This window comes from Pleurodeles waltl, chromosome 4_1 (assembly GCF_031143425.1).
Source record: "Pleurodeles waltl isolate 20211129_DDA chromosome 4_1, aPleWal1.hap1.20221129, whole genome shotgun sequence".
NCBI lineage: Eukaryota > Metazoa > Chordata > Amphibia > Caudata > Salamandridae > Pleurodeles > Pleurodeles waltl.
Genome location: NC_090442.1, coordinates 494,338,665 through 494,356,454, shown reverse-complemented (window position 1 = coordinate 494,356,454; position 17,790 = coordinate 494,338,665). Strand labels below are relative to the sequence as shown.

Below are 17,790 nucleotides of genomic sequence, written 5' to 3'. Positions count from 1 at the left end.
TAAAACAGGATGGGGGGAGGGCAGCCAAACTGTACTTCAAAGCAGGGAAGGACATTTGGGCTTGCAAGTGGACCACTCCCATTTCCTGCAAAACCAGACAGCCAGGTGCCCCCTGATTACATTAAGAGGACTAGAAAGGGATGTGTTAAAGGGATCTTAGCCACACCAGAGGGTGGGCTCATCTAGACCCAACCTCTGAGATTGAATGTTTGCCATTTTGGATTTTGGTAAAATGTTGCTCCCTGCAATTGATTTGTGCCACACTTCCCAGGAAGTGGTCACTCAAGAAGGTGGTGGGCTGCACATGATTGATCAAGAATCTTAACCCCTGCTTCCCACCCCAGGATCAAGGATTCATTTGGCAGAGCTGCACCCCCACCTCAGATCCCTTCTGGAAGAAGATACTGGAGAAGAATACTGGATCCCTGGCCTGCACATGAACACTGCACTACAAGGACTGCACTAGCTGCACACTTTGGGCTTCAACACAAAAAGGGCTTTGCCTTGCTTCTGCAACACTTTGAGTGGACTGCCTGTAAGCTTCAGATACAAAGGTGCTGCCCAGAGTTCCCTGCATCAAGTCCTGCAAGAAGAGCCCAGCTGACCCACGTCCAGGGGCCATTTGAAGATTCTGACCAGATGCATTCTGGGAATTGTAGTTACAACTCCCAAGGAGCACCTCAGAGCTTCTGGAACCTTGGATCAAGTTGTGGATACTTCAAGGACCCAAAAATGACCTCTGGAAGAAGATTCAGAAGTCTGGAGACATTTGGAGCAACTGTTGTAAACAACTCCATAAGTTGAAGAGGTGCATTGTGGGAGTTGTAGTCCCGGCCCCTAAAAGGCAAACCAGATCCTCTGAACCCTTGGCTGGTGCTGTGTATCACTTTTCTGAATCAAGAAGCACTTCTGAAAGTAAGTGTAACAGTATTACTTCGTGGGCGGTCTGAACTCTGGACTTTTTCCCTGTCCTGTGTGATCTTTTTTAATCGTTTGAACGCTATTTGCTTATTAGCACTAGAATTACTTTTAATCTTTAAAAATTCATATCTCAGGTTCCTTACATTGGATTGTTTTGGTTGTAGTGTTATTTTAAAGATAAAAATCGTTTTGGTTTTACTTATTTACTGTTTTGTGATTTTTAAATGCTTTACACACCTGTCTCCTAAGTTAAGCCTAACTGCTGTTGCCAAGCTACCAAAGGATGATCTGGGATTAATGTATTGAGACCTGACTGCACCTCATGGGGGGTAAGTGACATATTTCTTAGTGTAGGTACTTACTTGCCCTTACTAATAATCTACATTCCAACAAGGAGCAACAGCATTCTGGGGTTGGTCAATTGTCCTTTCCAAACCAGTCTCTGCTTTGACATCAGTATCTGATGAGTGTGAGTCATAAGTCTGAAATGCAAGGAAGCTCACGTAATGGATGTCTCAGGATGTTGGGCAGTCAACATGTGTCTTTTGCTGATTATGACATGGAATGGGTCAGCATCAAATGGAGCATCAGACTCGCATTTTCTCGACATACAGACAAGCACTTTCTCTCTTCTTGTGAATATGTCTTATGCATGTTGTCACTAGTCTGCATAGGCCTCCATTTTCTTTTTAAGATACATGTCTTTAGTAAGAGTTTCTTCATCAGTACTTAATCTTGTATTGCTTTATTGGGGTAACTTGGTCGTCATTCCTCTCCCAAACATCAAAGTGGCAGGGCTTTCATCTGTGGTCAAGTGAGGTATTGAATAGTAAGTTCATAGAATATAACTCAAGACAGTTTTAAGATTGAGCTTTTCCAGTATGGCATGCTGTGCAGCTTTCTTTAAGGTAATCATTCAACATTTGACATGGCCATTAGTCTGTGGCCAAAATAGGTGTGATCTAATGATGCTTCACATTAATATGACCAAGAAAATCTCTGAATTCTCGACTGTTGAAAGGTAGGCCATTGGCAGATTTTAGGATTGCAGCAATACCCCATGTCACAAAGATGCTGTCTAATATCTTGATGTTTCTATCTTGAGAGATGCATGAGTGAGTTTCTTCCAATCGAAAACAGGAATATTCATTGACATTCACCTTCAGGTAATGTCCGTTGTCAAGAGGACTTAAAAAGTCAACAATTTTTTTTTCCCTTGCATGTTTTTGCAACTCTGACATGCTTTGGGGGTATTGAGTCATTCTCGATGACAAGCAGTTTTATAGATGACATGTCTTCAACTCTCTTTCAATTCTCTCATGGAGATAAGGAAAGCCAATTCAGTCTCAGAGAACTTGCTCTGTAGCAACAATTCTATAATGTCCTTCATGGGACACTTTAATAGCCTTTACATGGCAGGTACCCCACCATGGAAAAGCTGGTGGAAACACAGTGCATGGGGCCGCAGCCTCTGAATGCATTCTGAGGGTGCTGCTGTGCCACAGTATTGAGCTGAGGCCAATACGATAGCAATCTTTCCACCGGTCTGACCGGTGGGAACATCGTAATATGATCAGAGGGAGTTTTCCAGCTACCAACGTCGTAATGAAGGCCCCAAGAGTTTCTCTAAGCACCATCATCTGAATGACTCTGACAGGTATCTGTTAGTAACTCATGGACATATTGCTTCCTCATCATTACATTAATTAAACCTACTGTGTTTGATGAGTGTATCAAGTTTCTCAACACATTTGTCTATGGTTTCACAAACTCTCAGTCATTCTTGACTGAAAATGTAACTTTTGTAATCTACATTTGGTATTGGATCAAGGCTTCTTTAATTTGACGGTATGTAACTTCATCAGCTTGTGGCATTTTCTTTATGATTTAATTTACACCTTCACCAGATTCTTGAGGTATTTGTTAACCCTTGTTTTATCTCTTTCTTCTGGAGCATAAATAAAATCATCAAATCTCTCTATCCAAGCAGTCCATCTTTTGCCAATATTTTGCTTTTTGGTAGTATCAAATGGAGGTTGTGGTTTCAGAAAGGCAGCATTATAACTGTTTATGGAATTGGCTGACACTGAAAATAGAGTTCTTTCCAACTCCGCTTGGCTGTCTTGGTGAACTTGCTCATGCACACCATCTCTGAGGCCTTGCGACATGCTGGCCTCTGGGTCATATTTGATAACTGCTGGAAACGTGGCCTCTTTCTTTGTCTCCATTGGAAGAACAGCTTTTTAATCTTCCAGTCAACTCTTCAGACATGGACGGCTCCTTAGGCACAACCCTGGGCACGTCTCATTTGGCCACGTCCCAGTGCTACTGTAAGATAAGTCTTTTTGTTGTTGTTTCTTGTAAGCAGATGACCTTTTCTTGTATCTGAATTGCTGTGTTTCCAGGCATTGTTTTGTGCTTTTGACACCTGGTTCACATCTGCCTCACAGCGCTTCTGATCACAGCATTATTTTGCAATTTACTGTTGCTGTATGCTGCAGTTTGAAAACCTGGTTATATCTGCCTTTAGTATTATCACTCTGTATGATGTATAGCTTTACATTACATAGTAGAGAGATACCTCTCTTTATGGCCTTGCAAGTAAGTTCCTAGCCTCTGATGTGTAGACTTCTCAGTGAAGCTTTCTTTATCTTCATCTGCTTCACACTGGCTGTACTTCGACTCCAGATACACCAGATGTCAATGTGGCATGCATGAGCAGTTTGGACCATGGCAAACTCTCTGGGAGAGCATTGTCAAACTTTGGGTTACTTATCAGCTATTACATTGTCAGACCGTCTTTCCAAGGCTGGTTACTCACCAATAACTACGCCACACACAGAGATGGGTATTACATGTCTTTATTCAGCCGCGTGTAACCGCACACTCAATATTCTAAACCTGCATTAACTTCACTACGTTCTAACATTTATGTCACAGTTCAGCAGTGTCCTTCTGGAGCCAAAGGGATTCTGTAATTCATAACTCATTCAATACTACACATACCATTGGAAATCATAAGTAGGATGGCAACACCTTTCACTCTCCTTTCTTAAATTGATGCAAAATGATTCGTAAAACCGCTTTTGTGAGAATGATAGCCATATCTAAATCACAGAAGTGGTTTAGTATATAACACAACAGAAACCATGTCATTTTGTGCATCATGATTTGCAGCCAAAAAACTGTGGCCCTGTTAGACTTTTCATCCTTGGTATACTCTCCCTTAACTTTTCGACTCTTGTTTTCCAGGTTGTTGATGTGTGCTGGACTCTGTTTCTGATGTTTTTGTTACTCTAGGCACTTTACCACTGCTAGCCAGTACTAAAGTGCGAGTGCTCCTATACAAAATGTGTATGTAATTGGGCCATCCATGATTGGCATATTTGATTTGCTAGTAAGTCCCTAGTACAGTGCATTGGAGGTGCCCAGGGCCTGTAAATCAAATGCTACTAGTGGGCCCGCAGCACTAGTTGTACCACCCACATGAGTAGCTCTGTAAACATGGCTCAGACCTGCCACTGCAGTGTCTATGTGTGCAGTTTTAAACTGTAAATTCGACTTGGCAACTGTACCCACTTTCCAAGCCTAAACCTTCCCTTTTCTTACATGTAAGACACCCCTAAGGTAGGCCCTAAGTAGCCCCAAGGGCAGGGTACAGTGTACGGTTAAGGTAGGACATATAGTAATGTGTTTTATATGTTGTGACTGTAAAATACTGCTAAATTTGTTTTTCACTGTTGCAAGGCCTGTCCCTCTTCTAGGTTAACATGGGGGCTACATTTAAATCTGATTAAAGTGTAGATTCCCTTTGGGAGCGGATAGACATGTGGGGTATGGGGTCTCTGAGCTCACAATTTAAAAATACATGTTTTAGTAAAGTTGGTTTTAAGATTGTGTGTTTGACAGTGCCACTTTTAGAAAGTGAGGCTGGTTCCACCTGTCACTAGACAGTGATAGAAAAGGAGCTGGGGTGTAGCCTGCATATCCTGATGAACCATCTGTGCTAGGAGGGAGGGTGGTCACACACCTGAAAGGGCTGTGCCTGCCCTCACACAATGCGGACTCCAATCCCCTGGTGTGTGTCTGGGGCCTGGCCTGGGCAACGCAGGATTTCACAATCAAGAGAGAATTTCCTTTGAAGTAAGCCTACTTCAAAGGGCAAAATGGGTATAAGAATGGCACCCAAAACCACAGAATTTAGAACACTTCTGGAATCCAAGAGGAACCTCTGCCTGGAGAAGAGCTAAAGAGCGGAGGAAGAAGAGCTTCCCTCCCTGTGACTGTGCTTTGTGGAGCTGTCCTGCAATTGCTGCTTCTGCCTGTGCTAGAGGACAAAGACTGGACTTTGTGTTGCCTTCCTTCTTGTGAAGAACTCTCCAAGGGCTTGATTTAGAGCTTGCCTCCTGTTGTTTGAAGTCTCAGGAACAGCAAAGAATTCTCTGGAGCCTCTGCTGAGACTTCTACTCTGCTAAGTGGTGCCCACCAAGATCCTGGTACCCTGGAAGGAGAAGCTGGCAGCCCAAGAGTGAGAAATCCACGCACCGACCGCGGTGCGGGGAAAAGATCAACGCAACTACTAACTGCGGCTTAAAAATTGACGCGCTGCTGGCTTTGCAGCTGAAAATTGATGCTTGCGTGCAACGTGACTGGAAGATCGACGCCCGTGGCTGGAGAAACGACGCGCAGCATCACTGCCGGAGACCGGTGAGATCGCATTCCGCGCTGCATGGCTTTCAGATCATCGTGCGGCAGGATTTCTGATGCAAACATCGCTGGGCGTGCAAAAATGACGCAAGGCCTGCCCGGACCCGAGAGTGCAGTTTGAATCGATGCATCTCTCTACTGCGGAGAGAAGAAACGGCGAACACCGACCCGACTGAAAAAGAAACAACGCAAGGTCTCGCTCGTGAGTGATATCAACGCATGACAAGCCCTTTTTGATGCACACTCGCCCGTGCAGGGTTATTTTTGACACACTTTGGTACGTTTTCACGCTAACAGCACTAGCATTGTGTTTAAAACTACATGAAAACTCTTTTTACTTTTTAATTGATAACTTGACTTGTGTATTGTGGCTTTTTTGTCGTTTTGGTCTTGTTTTGTTTAGACAAATATTTTCTATTTTTCTAAACCTGTGTTGTCATACTGTAGTGTTTTCATTGAATTACTGTGTGTGTTGGTACAAATACATTACACCTAGGACTCTGAAGTTAAGCCTGCTGCTCGTGCCAAGCTACCAAGGGGGTGAGCGGGGATTAGTTGAGGGTGATTCTCTTTTACCCTGACTAGAGTGAGGGTTCTTGCTTGGACAGGGGTTAACCTGACTGCCAACCAAAGACCCCATTTCTAACAGGCCCCTCCTTCTTTCCATATTCAAAATCATAGGGATTCATCCCATGCACACAGAAACACAGTCCATGTTATACCAATACTTGGGAGGTAAGGAAACACTGTAGGGCCATATATGCAAAACTATTATGTCATCGCAAACAGGCCAATTCTGCGAATCAGCTCATTTGCAAATGGAAACAATCATTTTTGTATGTATAAGTCACAAATTGCAATTCAGTAACATGTTAAGGGTGTTTCAAAGGGACATGTTTCGAGTGTCCCTTCCAAATACTGAATCTGAATGGGTTAAATTGATTTTTTGCTATCAAATACAATCGCCTCGCAGGAAATGGTAACACAGTTGCGAAAGGGAAGGAATCCCCATGGAACCCTTCTCCCTTTAAGAATGTTAAAATAAAATTAAAAGATTTTAAGAGCAAGCAAGGGTACAACAGACCATTGCCTGCTATTAATAAATGAAAGTTAACTGTTTCATGTTTGTTTTTTAAATGCATCCTGTTTACTTTTAAGGAAAATGGGCTGCTGTTAAAAAAACATATATATATGCTTTTTTGAAAAACAGTCACAAACATGGTGCTCTGCGGTCCCCAGAAGGCCACCATCCTTGTGGTCATCCTCATTCCTACTGGGTCAAAAAACTGTGACCTGCCTCATTAATATTTATAAGAAAGGTCGATTTATGACCCAGTAGGAATCACTATGTACTAGTTGTAAGTTTTACATTAGGAATCGCAATTCCAACTTTTTTGTACATCTGGCCCATAATTGTTGTTAATCAATTATTCATATATTGGGAGGGTGCTGCTTGGCCCTCCCTGATTGCCTTGCCTGTTACCTTGGCCTTTAGGCCACACCATGCCCTGGCGCGCAATGCTTCCGCTGTGCTACATCAATCCGAGGCCTCTGTCTCCCACCTTTTTCTCATTTCTGCCTCTTCTTCTCCTCTGCCTCTTTGCGCTCTGCCTTTTTCCTTGCCACTTTCTCCCTTTCCCTGTTTGCGCTTTTTGCCTTTTCTCTTGACACTTTGCACCGTTGCGTCTTTTGTGCTTTTTTGCCACTGTCTGACACTTTTTCCTTTCTTTCCATTGCTTCTTGCCTTGTATTGCTCACGCTTTCCACTCAAATCACTTTTTATTTGATTCTCTCACTCTCACTGAGACGTTTCTGTTCCCTCTTTTCCCCCTCTTGCCACACAACTTTTTGCCTCTGTTTGCGCCTCTGGTTTTGCTTTTTCACTCTGCCTCCTTTTTATCTGCTTGTTTCTCTTGTCACCACTTTCAGACTATACATCTCTTGCTCTGTCTTTACTTTTTCAATCTCCTTTAGCATTTTTGCCCTCTGTGCCACACCCCAACCTGTTCCTTTACACTGCGGCTTCCCACCTCCTGCATTTTACCACTGCTCATGCACATGCTCCTGGTCTGATCGCCACCCCAGGATCTCCTCCTCTTTCCCAGACCTTCTTAGTTGTGGATGCTCAGCAGGTACACTAACTGAAAGCCTGTTGGTGCCCATCCACACCTAACTATAGGTCCCCTGTTGCCCCCTCCACCTATCACAGCCCAAGATGGTACTCTGCTGTTGCTTTCAACAGGTGGCACCCATCCCTGTTGTGCAGCCGAGCCTTCCCAGCGAGCACTGTGTGCATTTACATACACTGCCTTCTCCTGCACCTCTCCCAATCACATTCCTTTCCGTCCCAACATATGCAAACCTGCCTCACAGGCCACTGCCCCGACCAACACTTACCCCGCACTGACCTGTGCTCTCCTCAACACCTGCTTGCTCATCAAACACTAATTTGAAATCTGAGACCTCCAGCATGGGCTTTTTCCAGACCTACTCTTCCTTTCCAAGACCTGGCTCAAACAGCCATTCCTTCCGGCTACAAGATTAGACAATAGGTCAGAACCAGCAAATCTGGAGGAGGAATCGCAAAACATCCACTGCTTCCCCACCTCATCAACCCCCTACGACCACCTCCAACACCTGGCTTTCAAAACACAGCATCTCAGACACTACAACCCTAGGAGGAGCTCTACTCTATTGACATCTCATACCAAGAGCCAACTTGGACAACACCATCACAGACACCATCTTCTTTCTCTTGCTCAACTCCAGCTCCTTCACTCTTTTTGATGACCTCAATTCCACTTGGATGACCGCATTGATAACCTCCTAGAAGATGTGAACACACTGGATTTACTCAAAAAGTGAAGGAGTTCAATTTTGTTTTCCGTAGTGATGGAATTCACCCTACCCTCACCCCCTGTCAGCTCCATGACCATCACTCCTTCACAGCTACCCTCAAAACTTCAGCAACAAGATAAGCACAATAAACAGCTTTGCACCCTTATCCAACCTCTCCTTTCTGGCAGTCCTTCTACGGAAGAATTCACTAGAAACTGCCCTGACCTTCTGGCCCACCATCACCCCTCTGAAAAACTGCTGCCACATGCACTCTATCAACTCAGGAGCACCCTTGGGCCCTAGCTCGCACTTTGCCTTCATTCTTACCAAAGGGCTCAGGCTCATATACACCACCCTGACGCTGATTCTCAATGACTCTGTCACCACTACCACCTTCTCGGACACCTGGAAACACACAACCATTCTGCTGCTACTGTGAAAACCTTCAGCATAACTGGAGAATCAGGCAAATTGCAGACCCATCTCCCTCATATCCTGCGCTTCGAAAGATCAGCAACATTTCATCAACAAACTACTAACCAGCTACCTCAGTGATAACTGCTTCCTGGTGCCTTCTCAATTTGGATTCAGACTTAATCACAGCACCCAGACTGTCCTCACCAGTGCCACTGACATCTGCTCAATCGGGGACAATGGAGACACCATGTCTCTCATCTTTCTTGACCTCTCCGCAACCATACTATCTCCCACCATCTGCCACACAATCCTTATCCAGCACCTTCAATACACCAGAATATGAAGAACTGCTATTCAGTGGATCAGCTCCTTCCTTACAGGCCACACACAGGTTGTCAGCCTGGCCCCTATACCTCCTCAGCCTCTAATCTGATCTGTGGAGTCCACCAAGGCTCATCCCTTTCTATTAATTACTGTTAGAAATTGGGTTCCTATTAGAGTGGGTTGTTAACCATCCCTGTCAGGCTGAACAACAAAAGTCACCAAATTAACCTGGGCTTAATCTTCTGATAGCTTGGCACAAAAGCAGTCAGGCTTAACTTAGAGACAATTGTTAAGTATTTATGCATCACACAAACAGTAATAAAGTGAGAAGACGACACAAGGAAAGTCCCACGCCAATCTGGACAAATAGAGTAAGTTATAATACATTATTGTACACTACAACAACGACATTCCAAGCAGTAGAACATGAGTTATACCTAAAAGTTGAGAGTGCAAACCGCAGACATCTAGTTGCACGAGACTGTGTCAAAGTTGAAAAATATGGGCGACGGAGATGGAGCACGAGTCGGATACAAAAGGTGGATTGGATCTGTTTGGCTGTTACATTTGGACTTAGAAGTAATTTTAAAAAAAATGTTCTCAGAAGGTAGAACATCAGCAGGGCAAAGCTATAGGCAGTATCCAAGGAAGGGGCATCATCATTGTCCGGAAGTCGCTGGACCAAGTGGTGGTGAAGATTTCTATATTTCAACCTCCATCGGGATGAAACTTTAGAATGTAGTCAACGAGAGTTCCACAAGGCCCAGTACCCCTTTGATGAAGGCTGCTGAACAGGATTTGCGGGTGTAGAATAGAATGTAGTGGGAGCTGCTGCAAAGTCAGGCTAACTGGCAATGCATCTTGGGCAGAGAGATGAGTTGGTTGGTGCCAGTTTCCTATTGGTTCTCATAGCAGTTAACAGCAGTTTTTAGCCAAAAGGTTTCTTAATCTCAATCACCAAGGGTCCGGGAATGGAGGGGCAACACTTGGTCAGGGGGATAGGACTCACTAGGGTGGGTCCAGGTGCAGGTCCAAGATAGTTGAAGCCTTTTCTATCCCTGAGGCTCTGATCAGGAGGCCAGCCAAGTAGCTCTTGGAGTCATTCTGGTAGTCCTGGTTTCAAGTGGGGGAACAGGGCTCCAGCAGCAGGGCAGGCCTCTGAAGGTTCAAGGCAGGCTCTAGGTAGCAAAGCAGCCCTTTCAGATGCAGCAAAGCATTCCCTTGGACTACAGAGCATCAGACAGTTCTCTCAGAGTCCTTCTGTAGGTCCAGAATGTAAACTGAAGAGTTGGTCTGAGGGTCCTATTTTTATACCTGATGCCCTCTTCGAAGTAGGAGATATTTTTAGGGAATTCCCTTTAAAGTGCTTTAAGTTTCCTGCCTCCCCTGCCCTGCCTCCAGTCTGGCTACATGAACAATGCATTGATGTCAAGTCCTATGTGTGAAGGCCGTCCGCATCCTATTAAGTTGCAAGTGGGGCTGTTCCCTGCTCTGCCTCCCCATCCTGCCAGTGATAGCATGTCCATGCATACCTAATCTCCTGGTTTTGTGGCTGTCTGGAGAAATTAACAATAATCCAACTACACCCAGTCATGTGTTCTAAGAACAGGCTGCAGTCACCAAATAGGCCAGGAAAATGTCAACATTCTAAAAGTGCCATTGTCAAAATTGTAACTTAAAATCCAATTTTGGCATTAAATTGGGTTTTGAATTACAGTTTCTCAGACATGAGACATGAAATCATTACCTGTCCCCAATCAAACGTCAGCACTTATTAAATGTAAAAAAACAACCCAATGTTATGGGACAGGATGTCCTACTATTTATTTTTTCTGTACACTTTGGGGTATGTGAATCAGTGTTTTGGGTCATGAGTCAAAGGCGCTGTAGTCGCACATGGCCGTCTCTATCCACCACAACCTGGCACTCACAAAATAATGTCTGTCATCAAATTATGATTACACCATTTACAATCAGTCACTTAAAAAATGTGTGTCCATTTAATCCAGGTGTTATATCGAATGCATTATTTTGATTATGATCATTGTACTTTAATACCAGATACCATTGATTATTAAAAGTGTCTCTCTTTTTTTCTTTTTGCAGATGAATATGTTGATGAGACTCCAGGAAGCAGCCAGTTTCTCGGGTGCGCAAAGCTGTGATAGCGATGGTACCAGCCATCATGATGAGATTTTGGACTCCTCTCTTGAATCAACTCTTTAAGGGGGGGGGCATGGTTGACACTGATTTATCCGAGAACCTTTGTCCGAAAAACGAGTAAAAGAACACCCCAGGGTCTCAGGAGAAGGGCAGTTTGCTGTTGGTGAGCACGGACTTATATGTTATAGTGACCAGAAGAGCACTGCAATTTAAGAGGAAAAGCTTGAATTCTGTGACTTTATAAGAATTCTCGACACAACTGGAGAACGGCGAGACTCTTTTTGCCAAATGGAAAGTACCCTATGGAAGGGAAACAAAAAAGAAGATTGCACATGTTATGGCCAAAATGGAATTGCTTTTCCTCCGTCTTTCTCTTTGATAAAGGGTTACAGCACAAACCTCGGTAATTTGTTAGTTTGCTCTTGAGTGCTGCTAAGCAGTACCGCGCCGTTAGGCCTCTGGCTGCTTTTCTGATAGTCCTTTTGTGCCACGTGGTGCTGGTCGCACGTCTCTGGTGGCGCAACTGCTATCTGTCCCACATCCTAAAATTAATTTAATACAAAGAAGCACAAACTAGTCTTGTGCGGGCGCCAGGAACGTACTACTGCTGCCAGATGCAGGTGAAGTGCCAATGTTAAATAACTGCCATTTTCCACAGTCAGTGTGCTCCAATGATGTTTTTCGTGTGTTGGTCACCTTTTGTTACAGAGTTGTTTTTCCCAAAAGGGTTGTTTGAGGAGCTTATCACACACCTTAACACGAGTTTGATACCAGTTATTAAAGAACACTGGCACGAGGCTTAATAGGGCTTCATTCGTTTGAGCCTTTGTCGGTGCTTATAAGGAACACATTTATAATGGTGCTGTTTCAATGCCTTAAGACAGATTTCTTGAACAGTTTAACATTCAAACACTACTACGGAACCAGTTGGTACTTTTGCACTGTTTTTCTTTACTTTCCATTTCGTTGACATAGTCAGTTACACAATAGCCTCATTCCCAGATATGGTGATGTCATAAAGAATTAAACAGTGAATTGGCAGTTGCTATAAAACAGTGCACATTCGGGTCTCGCTCACCATGCAGACCCCTAACTCACAAGTCACTGTTTCTATGATTTGAAAAGCTGAGAAAGGTGGGCAAAACCCAGCGCTGCCGGATGCAGTTGATACAGCATGAGCACAACCTTTTTTTTCTTAAGAAAGAAAATAGTTTTAAGCATGTTGTTTTGATTGCTAACTCGAGGATTTGAGCACCAAGGAAACAGTGATTTCAAGTCTGGAATATAAAGCAGAAGAATTTTTAACTGTAAACTTGGGTGGTTTTGCACAATATACTGGGTAGGTTTATTGTAGTTAAAACAGAATTAAACAAAGGGTTGCACATATTTAAGAAACGAACAAAGCAAAATTGTATTTTACCATATGGGTGTTTACATGGCTGAGATCCCCTGTAAAATAGGAAAACATTCAAAATTCATCCCTCAAAAGGCTTTGTTATGTGCAGTGTTTGCCCTGTACTTATATTTGTTATGACTATGCAGACGCTGCCAGTGCTTTGATTAGCATGCTTCGACTTTGTATGTGGAGTCGGTGTATTTACGAACAACTTCAACAGTTTTGTAGCAGGCTTTAAACAGGTTGCATGAAAACAACTGACCATTGTACAACTGGATACACTGAGGCCTGCAGAGATTAACTGCAAAACATACACTGTTTGAAGGGATGTAGCATTGGGTAGAAACCTAAAATGTGGTGCGTATACAATCCTAGTGGTGTGAATTGGTGCTACTAACCTTCAAGATGCCACCTTGCTGGCACTCTGTATACAAGAGATGCATTTAATTGCTGTTCTCTCCAGAACTGACCTGTTTCCCTGACTCAAAGGTCCCTTCACGGTGCTCTTGTCCTAATGCAAATGTTCGCCAACTTTAAGCATGTACTGTAGCATCTTGTCAAATGGAATTAAAGTCCATATACTTTCTTCAGCTTAGATAACACAACAGTAACTCATGTTTGGCAAATATCTGAAATACCCGTGAGCCTTGTCAAATACTGAACATTACCATTTACCACTCCCCGCAATACATCTCAGTGAGTCCACATAGTTTACAAATAAAAAAAACTTGTTTGTGAAACATTTGTCTGTAAACATTTTATATTTTGTACATTTTTGATGTAACATATCATGTAAATAGACAGAAACAGTGAAATAAATCATCCGAAATATTTTGTAGTCTTTGTAAAGCCCTTATGATAAGTATTTCGTGTCAGCAGATTAAACTGGATGATGTATTTTCTATGGGTTTTGCGTTACCTCGCTTGTAAACCAGCTTGCTTCTATTTTTTGCAGATGTGCACACTGTATCCGTCTAAATTATTTCTTTGACATTAAAGTGGAATTATTTATTGAAAACTGCCCTGTCTGATGCATAGAAATGTCTCCATGTATTTTACTAATTCAATACAGATGTGAAAATGTCAATCTTTTACCAATCTAAAAACAAGTATTAACAAAGCCGGTAAGTCTGGGGTTGGCTGCCAGCCTTTGGCTTTTCAGTTCCTATTATGTTCTCCCATGGCTTATGCTAAATTGTATTTTTGAGGAAGCTGCTGAACACTTAACAATCTACAAAGAAACATTGCCAGAAGGTTTAAATATTGTTTTGTTCTAAAAAAAAAAAAAAAAAAAAAAGCACACCTTATAAAAGTATTCCCTGACTCTGAAGGGAACTACTTAGTGTGCAGATATGCTGAATAGCATGCCACAACCTAGTAAAGTCAGACAATGACTGCAGTGAGTTGTTCATTGTTTCATGATGCACTCAGGAGCGGTTGTAAAATCGGTGTGAATGATACAATAGACATACTTTTAGTAAGGTCTTGTCTGACGCCGAAGCCAGTCAGTCTGATGTTTTCTGACAGCCTCTTGCCTTTGAAAATGCTTTTTTTGTTAAATTTTGTAAATCTTTATTACAAATATATGGAGAGAGTTGAAATAATAGATGCATATAGAGGCTGCGAAGAGAGATGGTGATCATTGTTTAGACACAGAGGGGGTCATTACAACCCTGGCGGACGGTGTTAAAGTGGCGGTAAGACCGCCAACAGGCTGGCGGTCTTTTTTTTAGTATTATGACCATGGCGGTTACCGCCATGGTACTCTGCAGCTTTCCCGTTCCGCCCACTAGGGCGGAGACGACCGCTGGGCTGGAGACCTGGGTCTCCAGCCCGGCGGCCGTGACAATACCGCCGCCGGTATTGTGACCCGGCTTACCGCCGTGGATTTCCACTGGTAGGAACCGCCATGAAATCCATGGCGGTAAGCACTATAAGTGCCGGGGAATTCCTTCCCTGGCACTGATAGGGGTCTCCCTCACCCCCACCCCGACTCCCTCCCCTACACCCCCCACCACCCCTGCCACCCCCCAAAGGTGGCAAGGCCCCCCTCCCCACCCCGACATTACCTTACACATACACACCCGACACGCACGCAGGCACCACCAACACACATACATGCACACACACAGACATACATGCAAATATCCACACACACACTCTGACACGTACACACACATTCACACATTCACGCACACATCCATACAGACATACATACATACAGACAGACACACATTTCCGAAACACGCAACACCCCCGCAAGCATACACGCACTCACACACCCCCCTACATACACAGATGCACACCCCCATGCACCCACACAACACACAACACCCCCCCACCCCTAATGGACGATCGACTTCCCTGTTCCCTCGATCCGCCGGGAGGGCACGGGAGCCATGGGGGCAGCTCTGCCAACACCACACCGCCAACAGATCACCGCCGGGCAGAATCACAGGACGTGATTAGCTCGGCGGTGTTCTGTTGGCGTGGCTGTGGAGGTGGAGCAACCTCCACTTCCCTGCCGCCCGCAAGTATGGCTGTTGGCGGCTCTCCGTCGGAAAAACGACAGAGGGCAGCCAACGGTCATAATAGGGCGAGCGGCAAACCGCCACTACTGGCGGTCTTCCACACGGCAGTCTTCTTAAAAGACCGCCGAGGTTGTAATGACCACCATAATGTTGCTTCAAAAGATAGATTGGTAATGATGGATATAATTTTCATAGATAGATATTTATAGATAGATAGATCTTCATAGATGGATCTTCGTGCATAGATATATAGTTTTTCATAGGTAGAGTTCTAAAGATAGATAAGGTTGAAAGGAGATGGGTAGATAGACAGATATTGATTGATTTGCAAAAATAGATAGCTTTGCATATGTAGATAAACCCATACATACATACATGGAGTATCACGGATAGATGTAGAAAGTGCCATCAAAAACGAATCTCAGCAAAGTGGGGGGTGAAGGCAAGAAGTTTCAGAGACGATCGCCCTAAGACTGCAGGTCTAACATATATAGATAAATTGATTGATTGATTGATTTGCAGGGATAGGTAGATATAGAAAAGGGTTACAAAGAGATAGATGGATAGATTTGCAAAGATAGATTTCCAAAAATAGATGTATGGATAGATTGGCAAAGATAGATAAGTAGATAAATAAACAGAGATGGATTAATCAATATAGGTAGATATAGATTCAATTACAAAGAGAGATAGATTAGTTTACAAAGATAGTTTGATTTTCAGAGATAGATGCATACATAGATCAATAGATAAATGTGCATACACAGATAGATTTTCAATGAACGAAAAATACCGTTTGCAGTAGCGAGTTTCAGTCTCCCCATGCCAAGCAATCCATTGAAGTATTTTAGACAACTCAGCCATATTAATACAAGTTGGACAAGTGACTCATACTGAAACTACAGTATGGCACAGGTATATTTTGTTGAACATGAATATTGATTCTCGGAACCTAAGTCTAGACTTTGAAAAAAAACAAGTCTACCCAGAGATGCATTGTAAAAGGGAAAAAGAGAAGTTAAAGAAACGAAGGGGAGAGACAAGCCGTAACTCCTAAAGCGTAGAAACTGGATAATCCCTGATTAACATACTAAACCCTCATATACGCCCATATTATACAGTGTAGTATCAGCCATGGCACGGAAAGTTAAATGTCACATGTGGACTGACGCATTTACAGGGCCATTCCATTAGTGTGACATAAGGAAACATGGCTTCACGCCTACCACTGTAGTCTGACTGCTTCCAGACCAGTCAAATTAACCTTTTCAACAGGGGAAAAACCGTACTTTTTAACATAAATAAGCCATCCTGTTAGAGTGAGTGTGGTTGATTGAATCCTGTCTCTTAGTAAAACCATCCAAGAGAAATCCTCACTGGTTGTATGGACCTTTAATTGTCCACTTGAAATGTGAAAATGGAGCTTCAGACCTGGAAAGGGTAAAGCATTTTTAATGACCTGAAGGGACAACAATTCCCCATCTTCAAAGAGCTCAACCAGACGTGGTAGGTCGCTTGAGTTTCAGGTATGAAAAGTGGGTCCCTGCAAGTCCAGGGGGAAGCCAGGGTTATGACTGGTACGCACGAATGGAGAAGGAAAAGAAGTTATACCCTTCCTCTGGGTGACCTTTTGCCAGTAATTGAAGAGATATAAGGAAGATTGGAGCAGGATATACACTTGTGTGTGAGTTTTGCAATGAAGAAATAGTATGTAAGGTAGTGGGATGCCAAAGTAGTGCTGCTCCACTTGAACCCAGTGTTTGTCACTCAGATTCTAATTCCATTCCAGAGCTGGGTGGAGCTGGGCTCCTTGGACATTGACCTCTACCCTGAGAAAAGCCAGGCCTCCACTTCTCTGTCACAAACAGAACAGTGTCCATGATACGCTAGGTTTTCTCATTTGCCAAACACATTTCGGCATTTTCTCTATGGCCTGAGCCAGAAAGTGGCAAAGGTTGTGTGAGGTAGAGCATTCCTGGAATGAAGCTCATTTTTAAGCTGGAAATGCATCCAAACCAAGAAATCTCAATTTTTTCTCAAGAAGGGACATAGATGCAGAGAAGGTATGGGGGGATAGTGCATGTAAATAAATCTTTAGGTTTTGATGGCAGGAATACCCCTAAGTAATTGATAGCAAGTGCTGCCCACTCAGAGCCTGCCGCTCTTAACCACCTCTGGGTATGTTGAAGAGATGCAGCCACCCTCATGCCCTAGCATTTGGAATTCGTGATTTGGAACCCTGATATCTCTGAGAGTTTATGTTCAGCTTGGAGAGCTTGAAGAGAGTGTTCATGATCACTAATAAAACAGAGAACGTCATCTGCGAACAGGGTCACCACATCCACCTTTTACAGAATCCCCCATTGTAAGGGGCTCCATGGAGAGCACAAACATTAATGGGGTTTTGAGGACAGCCCTTCCGCGTGCCCCTCGATAAGGGAACATATATAAAAATTGCAGTTGACTTTGATGATGGTGGTGGGGTTACATTAT

The 17,790-nt window shown here is 43.5% G+C and overlaps 1 protein-coding gene across 5 annotated transcripts in view; it reads left to right on the top strand.

The window, feature by feature from the left end:
• The window catches only part of NAV3 (neuron navigator 3), a 1,001,553-nt gene extending 987,769 nt beyond the window's left edge, over positions 1–13,784 (top strand). For 4 of the 5 annotated variants that reach the window (XM_069228788.1, XM_069228787.1, XM_069228786.1 and 1 more), the window contains one exon: positions 11,314–13,784. In XM_069228788.1, the coding sequence (XP_069084889.1) occupies positions 11,314–11,433 (120 nt within the window). In that variant the 3' untranslated portion in view covers positions 11,434–13,784. The remainder of the gene's footprint in view (positions 1–11,313) is intronic. The other variant, XM_069228789.1, reaches the window with a different exon arrangement.
• The last annotated feature ends 4,006 nt before the right edge of the window (positions 13,785–17,790 follow it).